This window comes from Morone saxatilis, unplaced genomic scaffold (assembly GCF_004916995.1).
Source record: "Morone saxatilis isolate NCDOM2014 unplaced genomic scaffold, NCSU_SB_2.0 Contig23, whole genome shotgun sequence".
Classification (NCBI taxonomy): domain Eukaryota; kingdom Metazoa; phylum Chordata; class Actinopteri; family Moronidae; genus Morone; species Morone saxatilis.
In genome coordinates this window covers 16,094,933-16,110,819 of record NW_023339796.1, presented here as the reverse complement: position 1 = coordinate 16,110,819, position 15,887 = coordinate 16,094,933, and the positions used below count along the sequence as shown (strand labels likewise).

At 38.8% G+C, this 15,887-nt stretch overlaps 2 protein-coding genes across 2 annotated transcripts in view; both read right to left on the bottom strand.

Moving 5' to 3' along the window:
- LOC118335178 (small conductance calcium-activated potassium channel protein 2-like) overlaps positions 1-10,591 on the bottom strand; it is a 43,147-nt gene extending 32,556 nt beyond the window's left edge. Inside the window, exons 1-2 of the mRNA XM_035671391.1 lie at positions 10,479-10,591; positions 8,931-9,107 (exon numbers count right to left, since the gene is read on the bottom strand). The gene's annotated coding sequence lies outside the window, so the exon portion shown is untranslated. The remainder of the gene's footprint in view (positions 1-8,930; positions 9,108-10,478) is intronic.
- LOC118334527 overlaps positions 8,967-15,887 on the bottom strand; it is a 7,390-nt gene continuing 469 nt past the window's right edge. The window contains exons 2-3 of the mRNA XM_035670447.1: positions 15,596-15,883; positions 8,967-9,107 (exon numbers count right to left, since the gene is read on the bottom strand). Of these exons, the coding sequence (XP_035526340.1) occupies positions 8,967-9,107; positions 15,596-15,883 (429 nt within the window). The remainder of the gene's footprint in view (positions 9,108-15,595; positions 15,884-15,887) is intronic.

Sequence of the window (15,887 nt, the reverse complement as noted above, 5' to 3'; positions counted from 1 at the left end):
CACATCTACTTATGTGTGATTGCATATTGTACATGTTCAGTGTGTAACATTAATACTGCAACAGATCACCAACACCTCACTCCACAATACAGCCACTGTATATTGATTTAATATTGATAATATGACATGAGATTTGTCTGTGATTTTGACTGAGATATAGTAGGGCTTAATATTAAATTCAAACTATGAGCTACGAAAGAATGTATGTATTTCAATTCACAGTGTATAAGCCCAACAGGCTATGGCTCGTACTCCAGCAGCTAGACTAAGCTACCCTATTCCAAATCATCTAAGAAGTAATGTGTGGTTGCAGTTTAGATAGAAAACCCTTTGCAAGATTACTGAGATTTTAAAAGGCAACTGCCTTACAGTAATGTTAGCTTGTCACGTTAGCTTGTCACTCATGTGAGGCATGAATGAGCGAACCGTTAAAATATAGTTTAGGATCAGGCTACACATGTAATTTAAACACAGTACTTTTTTTTTTATTATTCTGACTTGATTCTTTTTGTAAGCGACAGCTCTGTGATATAGCAGCTAAACTGTTGCCTTTATCTGGTTGTAACGGCTGCATTGCAGTTAGATAATGGAACTTCCTGGACTCATCTGGCTGCTCTAATTGGGTTAAACAAACAGCCGTCATATCTACAAAAGTACTGTGGTAATTGATTCTGACCTGTTCTTTGTATTGCTACATTGTCCATTGCCTAATAATAATATTCATATATAAATAAAAAATATATTTTTTTACAAAACATAATGGTGCCCGGATTACATCTTTTATCAACACAGTAGAGACATGTTGAATGACATTGAAAATGTCAACACTGACTTGAAACACGAAAACAAGCAACAACTACTTTTTTCAATAGTAAAAGGTCCAGTCTGTAACATTTAGGAAGATCTATTGGTAGAAATGGAATATAATATTCATAGATGTGTTTTCATTATGTGTATAATCACCTGAAAATAAGAGTTATGTTTTTGTTACCTGAGAATGAGCCTTTTATATCTTCTTTTTTTATTATTTAACCAGATTGCGCATTGTGAGTCTCACCAGATTATGTGTCACCACTCCAGAATAAAGACAAGGCGTAAATATAAAAAAACAAACACAAAAATTAATACCCAGACGGGATAAAAACATCTGTCACAAGTTTCACAGTCACCATAGTTTCTCCTACATATTTGGAAGGTGAGAGGTATTCAGTTGGTTACAACCTGCAACTTCTCCGTTAGATGTCACTACATCCTTCACATTGGTCCTTTAACCAAAACTACAATCTATCCGCAGGCTTGACCAAGTGTTTTGATGCTGGACACAAACCCTGATTTCAGTCCTGTGCTTTAAACTAATAATTATTGGTACTGACATGGTCAAGAATGGTTGTTGAGAACTGAGTCCTTGTGGGGGTAACCAAATGAAACATCTGTAATGGAAGCTGCCCGTGAGATAATCCCAACTGCCATGACCACCACCTCGAACACTAAAGCCAACCTAAGTGCTAACTGTCATTGAGTAGCGAGGACGATTAACTGTAATTGGTAGAGGTCTGCAATGTACTGTCTATTACTATATCAGTGGCCTTACTGGAATGCCCAAGGGGGAAGACCCAACACAGCAACTGAGAAAGATAATAAAAGGCAACAATAAAATCTACACACAATAAATTGTGTACTTAAAAAAATCAAATTCAGCAGTGCAGTCGCCTCAGGGATGCTATAACCTTTACTGAGGCAAATAACTACTCTTAAAATATGGGGCAATAGCATTAACTCACAGCAGAAACAAGATGAGAGGCATAATTTAAAAAGCATCAAACATCAATGACTTCAACTATGAATCATCTAAAACATGATGTGGCCATGATTAGTTTGTTTTTTTAGTATTTTATAGTGGTAAAATATACAGTATAAAATAAAATGACAAGTCAAACAGAAGTAAGAGAACAATATTACTACTTTGTGCAAAAGAAACTAAAGAGGACTCTAAAAATATCTCCTTTCAAAACAAGTAAATAATGCATGATATATGCAGGGTTGTGGCTACATACAACAGCTACTATAAATGTGTAGTATCAGAGGAAAAGGTTTCAGATTTAATGATCTTTTCAAGATCACTGTTTGTAGAATTCACTGTCCACACAACACACAGTAAAAATTTATGGTAGCTTGATATCAGAGATATTTATTGGCCTCTAGCAAAGCTCAGCCTCCCTCACTCTCCCCCTCTCGTGCTATCCTCTCAGAGATTAATAACAACAAAAAAATAGCCAAAAACAAGACAAAACCTCCATGGAGAAAAGGGACACAGGTACATGCCTGTGGGAATGTGTTATGGTTAGGACTAATAATGTGCTGTGTTCAACAGAGACACAATGCTGTTATAATTAGGACCCAACGAGGTTAGTCCATGAGTACTCGTGTGAGTCTTACAAACTAGGTCCTGGGGAGATTGGGGTTAGAACTGATGGGGGGTTACTCTCCCTGTGGGACACACACTTCCTCATTAGGAGCAATTTCAATTTCCAGCAAATTAAAGGAGGGCGTTGCTAGAAACTTGATTTGTAGATCGGGGGCACGATGGATGGACTGACTCTGGTAAAATGGTTAACAAATTGAACCTTAAAACTGGTGATGTGAGAAATAAATAATCAGCCTACAGAAGGCCCACTGAAATCACACATATGAACCATTTATATATATATACAAAATACACATGGCACAAAATAAAAATACTAATAAAATGTAATTATTTGATGCATGATAAATTAAATGGTGGGAAGGTGTCCTGTTTATGACTTATAGCAAAGGCTTGCGCCTCCGGGAGGGTTAAGGGGAGGGCTTGGAGGGAGACATGAAGGGAGAGCCGCAATTTCCTTCCTCAAAATCCCTCCTCCTTCTTAGAGTCATAACTCAGGGAGATCTAAACACACAGACATCATACACACATTTTTAAATTCAACATGACCTACACTTCCTTTCCTTGAAGATATCATTATCGCTAATGTTCATCGTTAATACACATTCATAAATCCACCTGGAAATCATTTAAATAAGATGGCTCCAGAACTTAACTAAGAATCACAACGTCTTTAAGTTTTCTTCAGCAACAAAGTAATCCAGTAATAGTTGTCTGGACATCCAGGGCTGCACTGCAAACAGGAACTGCTAACAGCTAATTCGTCTTACTTTAAATAATGAGGAAATGGTGAACTGGACCTGTTTACAACCCCTATGGGGGGTGGAGGTGTCCAGGGGGGCATAGTTGTCTCAATTTTGTTGGAAATGTCAGACTACACTAAACTAAACAAAAACAATGACATCATCACTTCATCACAGGCAAACTTTTGACAAAAATGGACCTGCATCAATCTCTTAAAATCATTGTTGGATTGTTGCTGTGCTTTCTAATGAAGCAACAGTATTATTAACTGTGGTCATTTAGCATCCACAGAACTCACTATTGCATAATATTCCAGAAACTAATTAATGTCACTTAACCAAAGATGGTTAGCCAGAGAAAGACATATAACTTGGAAAATGGCCAGTAGGGCCACTCACAGCTCAGTAAGTTTGTTTGCATTCACTAGTGGTAAAAACCGCTTATAAATGACACAACACCAGAAGAGGCCGAACAGTGTATCTTCCTGAGAGAGCTTTTTAGAAATAACTCAATTAAAATGGATTTAAATTTATTTTAGAATGGAACAGTTCCTCAACAGAAGTAGATTATTATTGGTTTAATCATAAAGTATGGAAGCACATTGCTGATACACCAGAAAAAGAAAAATGTATCAGTACCACATAATAACATGAAAAGCTTATTGTTAACTTATCACATATGTACATTTCAAGTTATAACATAATAGCTATTTGTTATAACATAAAACATTTCACATTATAAAGTGATAACTTACATTGTTATAATGTGTCAACATAACAATATAACTATATAAACTTTTCATGTTATAACATCATAGTGATCAATTTTTTATTTCTTTGGCATAGCAGCAATGTGTTGCCATAAGAAAGCATTTGCAGTATTAGTTTAGTTTTAGTTTAAATTCCACAACTGAGAAAAGTTATTTAAAATTTCTGAATATTTTGCTTCTATGTGCTCTTCTTATTTAATTCATACATATTTAGAATTTTTGCAATTTCTATTCAGTAAGAAAATGTGAGAAATTTGCAATTCTTAAAATCTAAAGAATAAAAGATTGTTTTTTCCTTGAAAATCTTTAAATGCACTTAACTTGTCATTGGACTAAAAAAACAGTTTGATATTCAACCTGCTCAGCCTGCTCCTTGAGTTTTGACACTATACGTGGAAATGGGACTACAAGAGCATTTCAACATTGTATTAATCAGCTCTCTAAAGCATCCTCTTTATTTTAGCCAATCAACAGCACTGCCCCATTCGCCCCCATAGATCACATTTGGGCTGATTGCTTGATTGATGCCCGATTTGTGCTGATAACCCCCTCATAAAGAGGCAGACCCAGTCCTTGACACATTCCCAGGAGTTTAGGACAGAAATTTCTCTCATTGTAATACCACATTCATTCTTAGTTTCACAAATCATCTTAAACAACCATAAACCATGAACTCTTATTAAACACTTATTTGAACATAACCTACTTGTTTTAACCCTAAACTACGTTGTAGAATTGACATTGCTTAGTTAATTTGTGGCACCTCAACAGCCTTACTTGAGTGAAAAGCCAACAGTTTAGCCTGGTTTTTCTAAATCATAGCTGATTTGTTTAAGTATCTGAAGTGAAATTAAATGGTAGTTCAGTGTGAGTTGAGTTGCATCTTTATAAGGCAGCAAACAGCCTTACCTTTATTCACATAAAGTGTCAATCAATCCAAGATGCAACCGTATCAGTAGGATGTACGGCCTTTAACTTTCATACACTTTGCATTAACAAAGATCTAGTTAACTGATGGGCCAACAGGACATGCAATAGATCAGAGTGAGAGGGCCTTTTACAAACACTACCACGCTGTTGCACTTACAGTATACACTGTTTTCCCAATGATGATCATCTGGATTTTGAAGAAGTGACTATCTACCAGCAAAGGTCATATTTTTCGTATGAGCATTCATACTAAGAATATATGCAAAATATTTGTATTTTCTGGCACATGAAGTATGATTGTGGTTTTCAGGGTTGTGTTTAGGAAACTCAAACTACTGATAAACATCATGTTTATGGTAAGTTCAGTATAGTTAAAGTGTGGTTAAGGTTAGGAAACTACGTTTAAAACTAATATCAGGTCAACACTGACCTAAAGCAGGACTGCGGATGCAAATTTTGGCCTCTGATATTGAAGATACATGCTTTTTACAGCACATCCTCCTCCTTATTACTTCCTGTGCAAAATAAACACTTCTCACTGTTTCCTGAATTGCAACATTGCGGGGAATACAAATTACAAAAAAGTATAGCATTATAGTGCATCAGGGGGGATTCTGTGAGACAAAATCATTGTTTGTGTAAGAATTATGTAAAAGACAGCAGTATATGAGGAAGGGTGTAATTATACGTGTATCTGAACAAAAACCTGTGAAAAATGAAAGTGTGTGACAAATAGTAGCATGGGATACGTAGCCACTTGTGAGTACATCAATGTCACGTAGATACTTGTCATTCACAATTATCCTCTCATACTATGGTAGAGCCTATACTCTGTATGAGTATAAGTGTGTGTCAGAGAAAATAGTGTACATGTTGTAGTTTGTGACTGCACACAGGAAGGCATAGTAGTGTGAAGGAGGCTATAGTGTAACATTATGTAACAATATAATGTGTGAGAACAAGTACAATTATGACCTAAATGGCCTCTCATACCGTACAGTACTTCTTCCCACTTATCAAAACGACCAATAATGCATGTGGTCAGGAACAGAAGACACCCACAAACACAGTAAACCACAAAAGCTTGAAATATTGCTTAGTCTATGTGGGCCCAGAGGACTAAACCATCTTCATTAGCTGACAGTTCCCCTGGCAGCTATTTGACATCCCAATAGGACCACAGTGGCCATATATTCCTTACAGAGATAATCACCCTTAAGTGCCCCATAACCCACACTACAATCCTACAATTCTTACCTTTTATCAAACTGCATTCACTATTGTGAGACCCAACAACAGTATCAATGTATAAATGCCACTCCCTGACAACTTCTATTTTCATTGTGAGGTGATTGTAAGTCATTTCAAAGTGAGTCCTCGGTAAATTCAGGCTGAGGCAGTTTCTTTCTTTCCCCGAGGCTAAAACATCAATAGTGGAGGGAGAAGCCAGGACAACCTATAGCACAGGACAGATCGATAACTCAACAAACTCAGTAAAGATTGACTGGAGAGTTGCCTGGAAACGTCCTGCTTGAGATTTATGATGGGAGGAGGACACGAGCCAACATGAGAAGCTAGAGGACAAGAGAGAGTGATTTGGAATCAGAGGAATTCTCATTTTTTAGCATTTCAGGGTCAAAGTAAACCCTCACCAATATCTTAAAAAATATATATCAATTGTAAATAGGCTACCTATGAATAGCATAAATATATATTTTCCTTGCAACTGTGTGCAATTTTCCATGAAGAATAAAACAATGTTAATCCAATACTGTGTTAATCTGAGAACCATTCAATTTCATTACCCTGTATTCTAGTTAACTTCCATTTTCATTTCTAAAATAAGACATTCCCGTTGACAAAACAGGAAAAAGAAACATACTGAGACAGACAGTATAAATATTTGGCATTCCAATGGGAAAATGATTAAATTAGTGACAAGATTAAATGAGAAGATATCAGATTTCATTGCTCCTCCTTTACCATATGTCACCCTGCTCGAGCACGCTCTGACTGGGTGCCGTGGTCTTCCTGGACTGATTGAATATCCTTATCTGGCCCTAGGACCCACTTTTCTCTGGTGAAATGAAACAAAGACTAGTTGGAAAAGCAGCACATTTATATTCCCCCACAGACCAAATGTTGCACACACACATATATACCTACTTTACTCTACTGCACCGTACATAATCCTGTTTTTGGGTGGGTGAACCATCTCCAGACCCCAAACTGTAGTGTACTACAGTCAAGAGTAGCTGTCTTTCATGCTGGTCTATTATGTCTCACATTATAAAAGTTAGGGGAATTGTGCTAACAGCCTCCAGCTGTGATTTTTTTTCTTTGGTTATGAAATTAAGTGCTGCAGTTTTCTAATGCCCCCTGGGCCCTTTAGTGTAAATTGATTCTATTTTAAAAAGCCTTTTTTTCAGTCTGACAGAAAAGAAGAGGTGGCTGGGGAGTGGAAACGAGTGATCGAAAATGGACTCTCAAAGAAAGATAAGGGAGAGATGGAAGGCAGCTTTGTTCGTGAAAGGGTTAAAGAGAGAATAGCAGTAACGAAAGAGGAAGTGCGCAGGCTGTGGTGGTGTTCCATTAAGGGGTTAACAGTCGGAGGGAAGCCAATAATGGAGGCTGGAGCAGCTGTATAGGAACTACAGCACACAGAGTGCTACACACATCAACCACTAACATAAACCAGAGAAAAACAGAGGCAGAGTGAGTGAGGGAGGAGGCGAGGTGCTACATTTTTCTTATGTCAGCATGTCAGCATCGTGTGAACACCAAATAGGTTCAATAAAAATAGTATTCATATGTTGTTATAAAAAAATCTCTGCTTTTTTTATGGACTGCAAACACATGCACATGTTCGCACCCATTAATGCGTTTGGTAGGCTGCGTTCACTCTCTTTGTAAACACGGCTGCAGATGTATAATTAAGCGTGGAGCCCCGATGCTGTGACTCAAACAGGAAATCGCTCTTGGTGAAAACGACAGTACAGTGATACAGTAGAGGATTCCTGAAGAACAGGGTCTTCCACACAAGGGCGCCGTATTCATTTCAGAAGTTGGAGGGGGGGCAGTTACTAGCTGTTCTACAGCCGCAAATCTGCATTTTTCACAGAAGTCTCACTTACTGGTTTTGCAAAAAATTAAACATTCCTTTTTTGAACAGTGTAGGTGTCTCCTTTCTGTCTGTAATTAAGTTTGGTTAGGTTAACGGTTCAAACACAACAACGTAACACACAGCATTGAAACTATTTAATTGGTTGCAACGTAAACTGTATGCATTTGATTTTTCCTCTTTAATTGGATTAAAACGTAAATATTCTTCCCATTTTATGTTTGCCTGCTTTATTTTACCGAATGTAAAGTGGACGTGAATGACTGAAACGTCTTTTTACCGTAAGTGTTGCAATATAGGATCATTTGCTATAAGGTCAAGGACATGAAGTGGTGGGCCACTGCCCCCTTGGATCCACTTGTTCCAGCGCCCCTTTCTTCCACATTACTAGAAGCTGCAACAGAGTTAATGTGACCTTTACCATCTGAAGACAAGACTGTGGCATCCACATGATAATGATATACTAACGCTATCCTCCCACTCACTCACTCGCTTGCTCTGTCTCTTTCCCTTACACATAAACACAGGTACAAAACAACAGGCAAATGGACACAAATACACTAAACACATTTGGCAGAACACACACACACACACACACACATACCAAGAAAATGCCCCCATGGAACAGATGTTTTTCCGCAGCTTACATTGCCGGTAAGCAACCGCAGCGGACCTTCAACACATCACACTGTTGCTGTGTATACATGATAGCTGTTTTATATTCTATTAACTCATCTTCTGTTTCAATTTCTAAAGCCTGTGTGTTGGAGAACAGCCATTATGGCTGGCGATGGCAAAGCACACATATGCACAGTAATTTGTATATATTAGACACGCAAACACTACACACACATACACAGAGGCTTCCTGATTAAAGGCTGGGCTAAATTGTAATTCCCATAGAAACATCTTTTGTTTGTATAAATGAAACAAGTTGTACTCACATTTTCTATAAACAGCTAAAGGCAGAGTGGATCTGACTAGATGCGGATCAGCTCAGTGGCCAGAGGAGGCTCTGATTGAGTTTTACAGGGGAACAGTTGTGTATCATGTGCTGTAAATGAAGTAGTACGGCAGCTCAGGGGATCAGCAGTCAAACTCTGACCTGAGGACATAAGGACCTGATGAGAAAAAAAAAGCGTATTCAATGAGAACGCACAGGCAGAGCAGCTCATGAATATATACACACACATATTCATATAAACACGACGAGCACACACGCTGCCACACAAAGCAAACACTCTCTGTATGGAATTTCACAATGGCGAAGAAGCTTTCCAAACTTGCATTTTCAAGGGCAGGCTGCAAGCGAAGCGTTAGTCGATTGTGTGAGCAAAGTATGATGAAATCACACATCTCTCACATCCGTTACTGCACTCTGCACTCCTACCAAACACTGTGTTTAACAAACATTTGAAAACAGCCAGCAGGCAATATTGAAATGACTCAATGAGCTCACACGTCAGCAATATCATAAGATATGTGGAAAGACGCACACACACCTGCACCATCAAACACACAAACATATAGCCATCATTGCATGTCTGAATCTCCGGCATTGTAATGAATAACAAATATCTGCTTACAGCTGCATTACTCATAGTCTCATACTCTTTTGTGTCGTGATCATGCCCTAACGCAGGAACAGCCTCAGATCAATAACCTAATTAGCCATAAAGCATATGCATTGTGGTGATACATTATATGCCTGGCATCCCTTGGCTAGCATCTCACAGGAATTACCATATAAATGAACTGCGGTCATTTATTAAGCAAAAAGCCATGGTGGGGACTTGGCATGCTATGGAGTAGAGAGAGAAAAAAATAAATTGTAAGTTACAACACACATTAGAAAACAGAAACATCATTAGAGGTCGAACAGTCAAGTTACAAATTGCACTGACTGCTGGCAGAGCGAAAACATCTGCCATGCTGTGACTCTACCCGTGGAGTAAGTAAGCAGCGAGGCTCACCGCGACCGAGGAAACCCCCAACACGCTTTCTTTTCACTCTTTGTATTCAACTGGACTGCAAGTAATTCAATACACTTCTCCTTGTGCAGGCTCACTCAAATGAAACGCAAAGCGAATGAACTATATCAAGTGGAGCAGCATTTGAACCACTTACAGTAATATCAGTGTTTGTGTGGGCTACCCTACAGTGTGTGCGTGTGTGTGTGTGTGTTTGTGACATGGACATGTGTGCAAGTCCGTACTGTATGTGTGTGTTTCGCGTGTGTTAAAAAGGCAAGTGTGAAATGATTCGTAAAGCCAAAAGATAGTCTTGTTCTGCACATGATTCCTTGACCAAACTCAATACCCTCGAGATAGACTGCTACACAATACCAGGCTGATCTCTCCATAGCAACACACATGGAAACACAAATCTATTTCAGAGCAGGAGCACAGCACAGCACTTAAACACAGCGGACAAAAAAAAGAAATAGGGAAAACAGCAATCAATTATTAAAAGAGCTTCATGTTCATACTTACTGCCTGTGTGTTGCCAGCTGCAGCCGAAACTAAGAGGCTCCCACAGCTCAGACCTACCTCTCTTCATGCAATTGTTAGCGTTATCAGAGATCTACAGCAGCGCCACTCCTTCGTCATATACAGAGGATGTTGAACTAGGATCTGCCCCTTGTGTGACATTTATTTTTTTTTCTGCAGCGTGTGTTTACTTTAAAGGTGTTGGCTGCCCTCACAGACTTGAACGCAGAAGGCAGTGGAAACATAGACGCCTAATGAGAGAGAAACAAACGCAGGCCCCTGTAACAACAGCGGAGAGATGACCGATAGAGAAAGTTTAAATCAACATAATGTTTCTCCTGGCATAAGCCTGCTAGTAAATCATATCACTGTAAGCAGATCTGTCGACATCAATTGTTCCAGGCTCAAGTATTCCACGTTACCTCAGCGTTATTACAAAGCCAACACAAACGCACAACTGATAAGATAAAGTACTTTTTTAAAGAGAGCCGGCAGGCCAATTACATCAACATTTTCCTTAATTTAGACAGGAGGGAAGCTAAGAAAACACGTGTTCTGGTAGCATTCGCTTAGAGTAAATGATCTTAGTTATGAGGGAAAAAATGAAATAGAAAATAAGACACTTTAAATGAGTGAAAGAAGTGAAACAGTCAAAACAATTTTTGTTTAAAAGTAATAAGAAAGGTTGTTGTGTCTTTCTTAAATTGAAAATACCTCCATATTATTATCATGTTGCTGTTCTGTTTCTGTGGAACAAAATCATCGACTTTCTACGAGCACACAAACCACCACTAAACACGACCCCACTAAATCCTCCAGACAGCGTCAAAGAGACACTAAGTTGGTTGCAAGTGGCACTTTGATATATACTGTGTTGACCTTTCCCAGATCATATAGGGTGATTATACGCGTGTTGGACTGCAGTTTGGCAGGATCTGCTCAAAAGGCTTTACTGTAATAGCTTTCCTCCTCTTTCAAGCCATCCATTCTGCAATGACACATATAACCTTATGTTCTCCAGAAAGGTGGGCTGGCACTCGCCTGACACACACACACACACACACACACACACACAGTCACACACTACAGCAGAGCAGCTTTACAGGCCCAGTGCACCCAACACACATGGGTATATGTGACAGGAGAAGAGAGAGACGGCACCAGGATGAATTTTTCTATTTCAGAATGTTTTTACTTTTAACCCTCAATCTGATCAGTAAACAGGCAGCTTGCAGCACAAAGATTTGTTGTACTGTATATCATTATACAGCTGAGTAGAGCTGAAACCATTTGTCGATTAGTTGAATGTAAGAAAATTAATGAGCAACAATTTTGATTATTGATTATTTGAGTTATTTTCAAGCCGAAGATCAAAGATCAATCATACAGCTTCACAGTTTGAGGATTTGTAGTTTTTTATGTGACAGTAAATTGATTATTTTTGGATTGTTGATTGGACAAAGCTATTTGTAGACAGCTGTATCAACTCAGGTTCAGAGAAATTGTAACAGACATTATTCATTATTTTCACACATTTTACAATCCAAACCATTAATCGATTTAAATAAAATAATATTTTCAATAACATGGAAAATCAATCAGTTATGTTTTAGAGGGACATTGCCTCAATAACATCTGTGCTTCCAGCCTCTCAAGTATGAGGATTTGTTACTTACTTTGCTACTAAAATTGAGTACTTTGGGGGTTTGGAACTGTTGATTTTACTAAATAAACAATCTAAAGATGTTGCCTTGGGCTGTGGGAAATGTAATGAGGATTTTACACAATTTTCTATTTCCTTGACAATTTGTCAAAATTAATCGATTACTGGAATTGATTGATATTTCAATTTCATCTTACTCCCTGCAAGAAAGCAAGTAAGTGTATTTCCCAAAATGTCAAACCATTCCTTGATTTGTGCAAATAATCAACAGATTAACCAAGAGTTGTTAGCTTAAGTGCTAAAATATTGGTCTATTTTGTCAGAGAGAATGAATCAGTGAGAGATTCTCCAAGCTTAGCCTCCCAAAAATCACCCACATCCCAGCAAGGGGGATAGAAGTCATATATAATAGAATATAATAATAAATATGAACATATGTTGGTAGATTTCTTGTCTTTTCAATTTAAACATTTTATTCTTTTTCAGAAATCAGAAAGACCCTGTTAACTTCTGCCCATGGAGGACCCCAAATCTGAGAGACTACCGTGATTAAACACAGGCTTCTGCTAAACACGACGTCTGTGTATCCTCAAAAATTAGCCTTGTTAAGCAAGTGCAAGTCCACCGGTGTTTATGCACTAACATGTCCCTGCAGGAGATATCACCATAGCAGTAAGTGGCGGGCATTAGAGTACTTACACAGCCTTTCACAATAGAAGCAGCAATGCACCTTTCAAAGCACAATGTTATTGAGGCAGGACACAATATCGTACTACCTACCATCAGTTCAGTGAGCTAGCTATTGGGTTTCAGGGATACTGTAATCGTATACACTTTATCAGGCTTGTTCTGTCACAAGTGTTTTGTTTAAGGGATTTCAAATGGGAGCCGGGGTAGGGGCAGCCTCATTGAGGGCAAGTCAATAAGATGTAACCACAATCCCACAAATATCCGTGAATAGATAAGCGTGTCTAGCCGTATCAAAATACTTGGCACGGTCAGATCCGAGCAAGTTGAAAAGGTTTGATACTTAGAGTCCATCAGATTTCCAGCTTCACAATTGAAACTGGATTATGTAATATTTGTGTAATAAATAAACGTCTCTGACAGTGGAAATTACATGCTGGAAAGCTGCCAAACAAAGCAGATAATTATGATGCTAAAGTCATATTCCCATTTTAAGAGTGGAAAAGTTTTCTTGGAAATCTTGACTTCTGTATATTGTGACTGTTTATAAAAATATATGTAAAACAAAAACTTTCCAGTATGATAATCAGGGTGGATTTAAAAGACATACTGTAACAGCTTGTTAAAATCCCAGCTGCTTAAACAGTAATGAACATCCACTATTTTTCAACTTACCAGAGACTCCTTGAAATGACGTTTTACACTATAATTAGTACAACATGGGCTTTCATTCTCTACTATACAGCAACAATGGTTCCACAACATCCTTATAGTCTTAACAGACAGCATATTATAGTGGATGCATATCTTGTATTCTGTTAATTCTTGGTTACTTTATTGGTGGTCCATTGGTGGTTGATAACTGGTGCATAGTATCTGATACCTCTGTAGTGCCTGCAGCGCTACAATGTACTGTCATCCTTCTCACATGATCTTATAACATCACCTTTAAGTATTTGAAGACCAAGTGGAGGACCCTATATTCTGTAAATATATATATGATCATCATTTAAAGTCCCACTGTTCCTAATTTACTTCATGTCTTGGGTTTAGTTTCCCTCTCAGCAAAACAACCCTGTGATTTTAACGTCAAACAGGATTGTGGAAACTTTCAAGAAAAAAGCTGTTAAAGAAAAGTTTATTTTCCCTTCAGTCATTTGGTCATTTTGGTGTTTTGCTGATGCTCCAAAATTGAGCCAAGTTCAGAACAGTCATGTCAAGGTGGTTCGATGTACCACCTTTTGCTAGTGGTGCCAGCTCAGCCCCTGAAATCAGGTGCAGCATTTTAAAAAGGAAAAGCTCTTATTTAAATGCTGCACCCTCATCAGTGCCTCCTTTTCTTTTCTCTTTAAAAACTTCACAACGACTGCACCTGGAGTAAACGCTGGGGAGCAGAAAACTAAAAGAAATGGTGACTAAATGACTAAATGACTAAAACAACAACATGGTTCAAATGTCTGATAATTGTATTGTATGACCAATAATTTGCCATGTTTAGTCAGATTTCTCAGTTATTTTCCTTTTAAGAGGTGTTAGCACATAGCTTCAACAAGAATCTACTTTTCCTTATTTACCGTCCTCTGCAAGATCCAAACTGTACGGAAAGAATTTGTTCTTTGAGCAGCCAGACAGAACATTCAACTTGTTCATTTATCCACAAAAATTGAATCAACGTACACAACAACAATCTTTCATGCTCAAACACACTTCCCCAGAACACTTATTGTAATGGAGATCTATAATCTACATATTTTAATGATTAGAAATAGGTTTTAAATCCTTTGAATCAAACTGCTTTAAATTTTCCCTCAGCACAACTTTTTCTTCTTCGTTCTTCCTCCTGTCTTTCTCTTTTTTAACACACAGGCCTGCATGCTGGCATGCAGACACATACCAGCACCATATTTTTTAACTTAACCTGACTTTCTCTCCTCTGTATGTTTTCATCAACGTTGTCACTTAGAATCTGTCACCCAATCAACATGCTGGCCCTCTTTATTTTCTTGCTATCATTAGTTCGGCCAGATGTAATAAATCCTAGGATGCTGATGTCTTTACTTCTATTTTTATTACACATATTACATAGACTACACAAATTACACTGTAGGATGCCATAGTATTTTACTGCTGAGTGCAAGACAGCCCTCATCACATACAGCACATACTACTATATAAAGTGAGTTTGGGAGTATGTTTAACACCCTGGCAAGAGCTGCTCACACTGACAGGTACAGGCCTAATGATAATAACCATTAACCATTGTGAAAGAACGGTGTCTGGAAGCCACAATATTAAAATTCCCCCGCTCAGATACCCCTCTGTTCTGTGGAAACAACAGCCGCTTTGTTTCTAATTCAGCTGCCAGGGAGCGTCATTTGAATATTTTCAGTACCCAAAACAACACTGCAACATGGAACAGGTGTGTGTGCGCGTGTGTGATCGCGTTTGTGCGTGCATGTGCGTGCTCGTGCAACCAAACGAAACAAACACCAGGTTAGATAAGAACATATCACGCACTTGGTTACATGTACGGTACTTACATCGGTAAAGCTGCCTAACATTGAATGACGATTCAAAGACCCCCCCCCCACCTTATTATACACACACACACATATAACGCGCGTGCACACCGCACACATAGGCGAATGTGCTCTGTCAAAATCATATGACAGGCGTGGTCATTGAGTGAAAACGTTAAGGCCAGTTTGTTTTTGTCAACAGAGACTAATCACATCCGCTATCGCAGAAGAAAATGTGACAAGAAATCTACCTTATGGAGGTCGATGCGTATCCTCTCCTCTCCTTTATGCGGGCTCTCTGGCCACAGGTGATAGCTGGAGCCGTAGTTGGGGCTGTCTTTGCTGCTGTTGCTGACAGTCGCAGACGAGTTCCCCGCGTATGCCTGTTGTGTTACCGGGGGGGTTACGCGGGAGTCGCGGCTGTGTGGCTGCGCCTGGTCGCCTTGCGCGGAGATCCTCCCAGACTTATTGCGGTCTTGTTCACAGTGCTGCGGACGCTGGGGACAGAGCCCCAGTGCGCCTTGCTGCTGCTGCTGCTGCTGC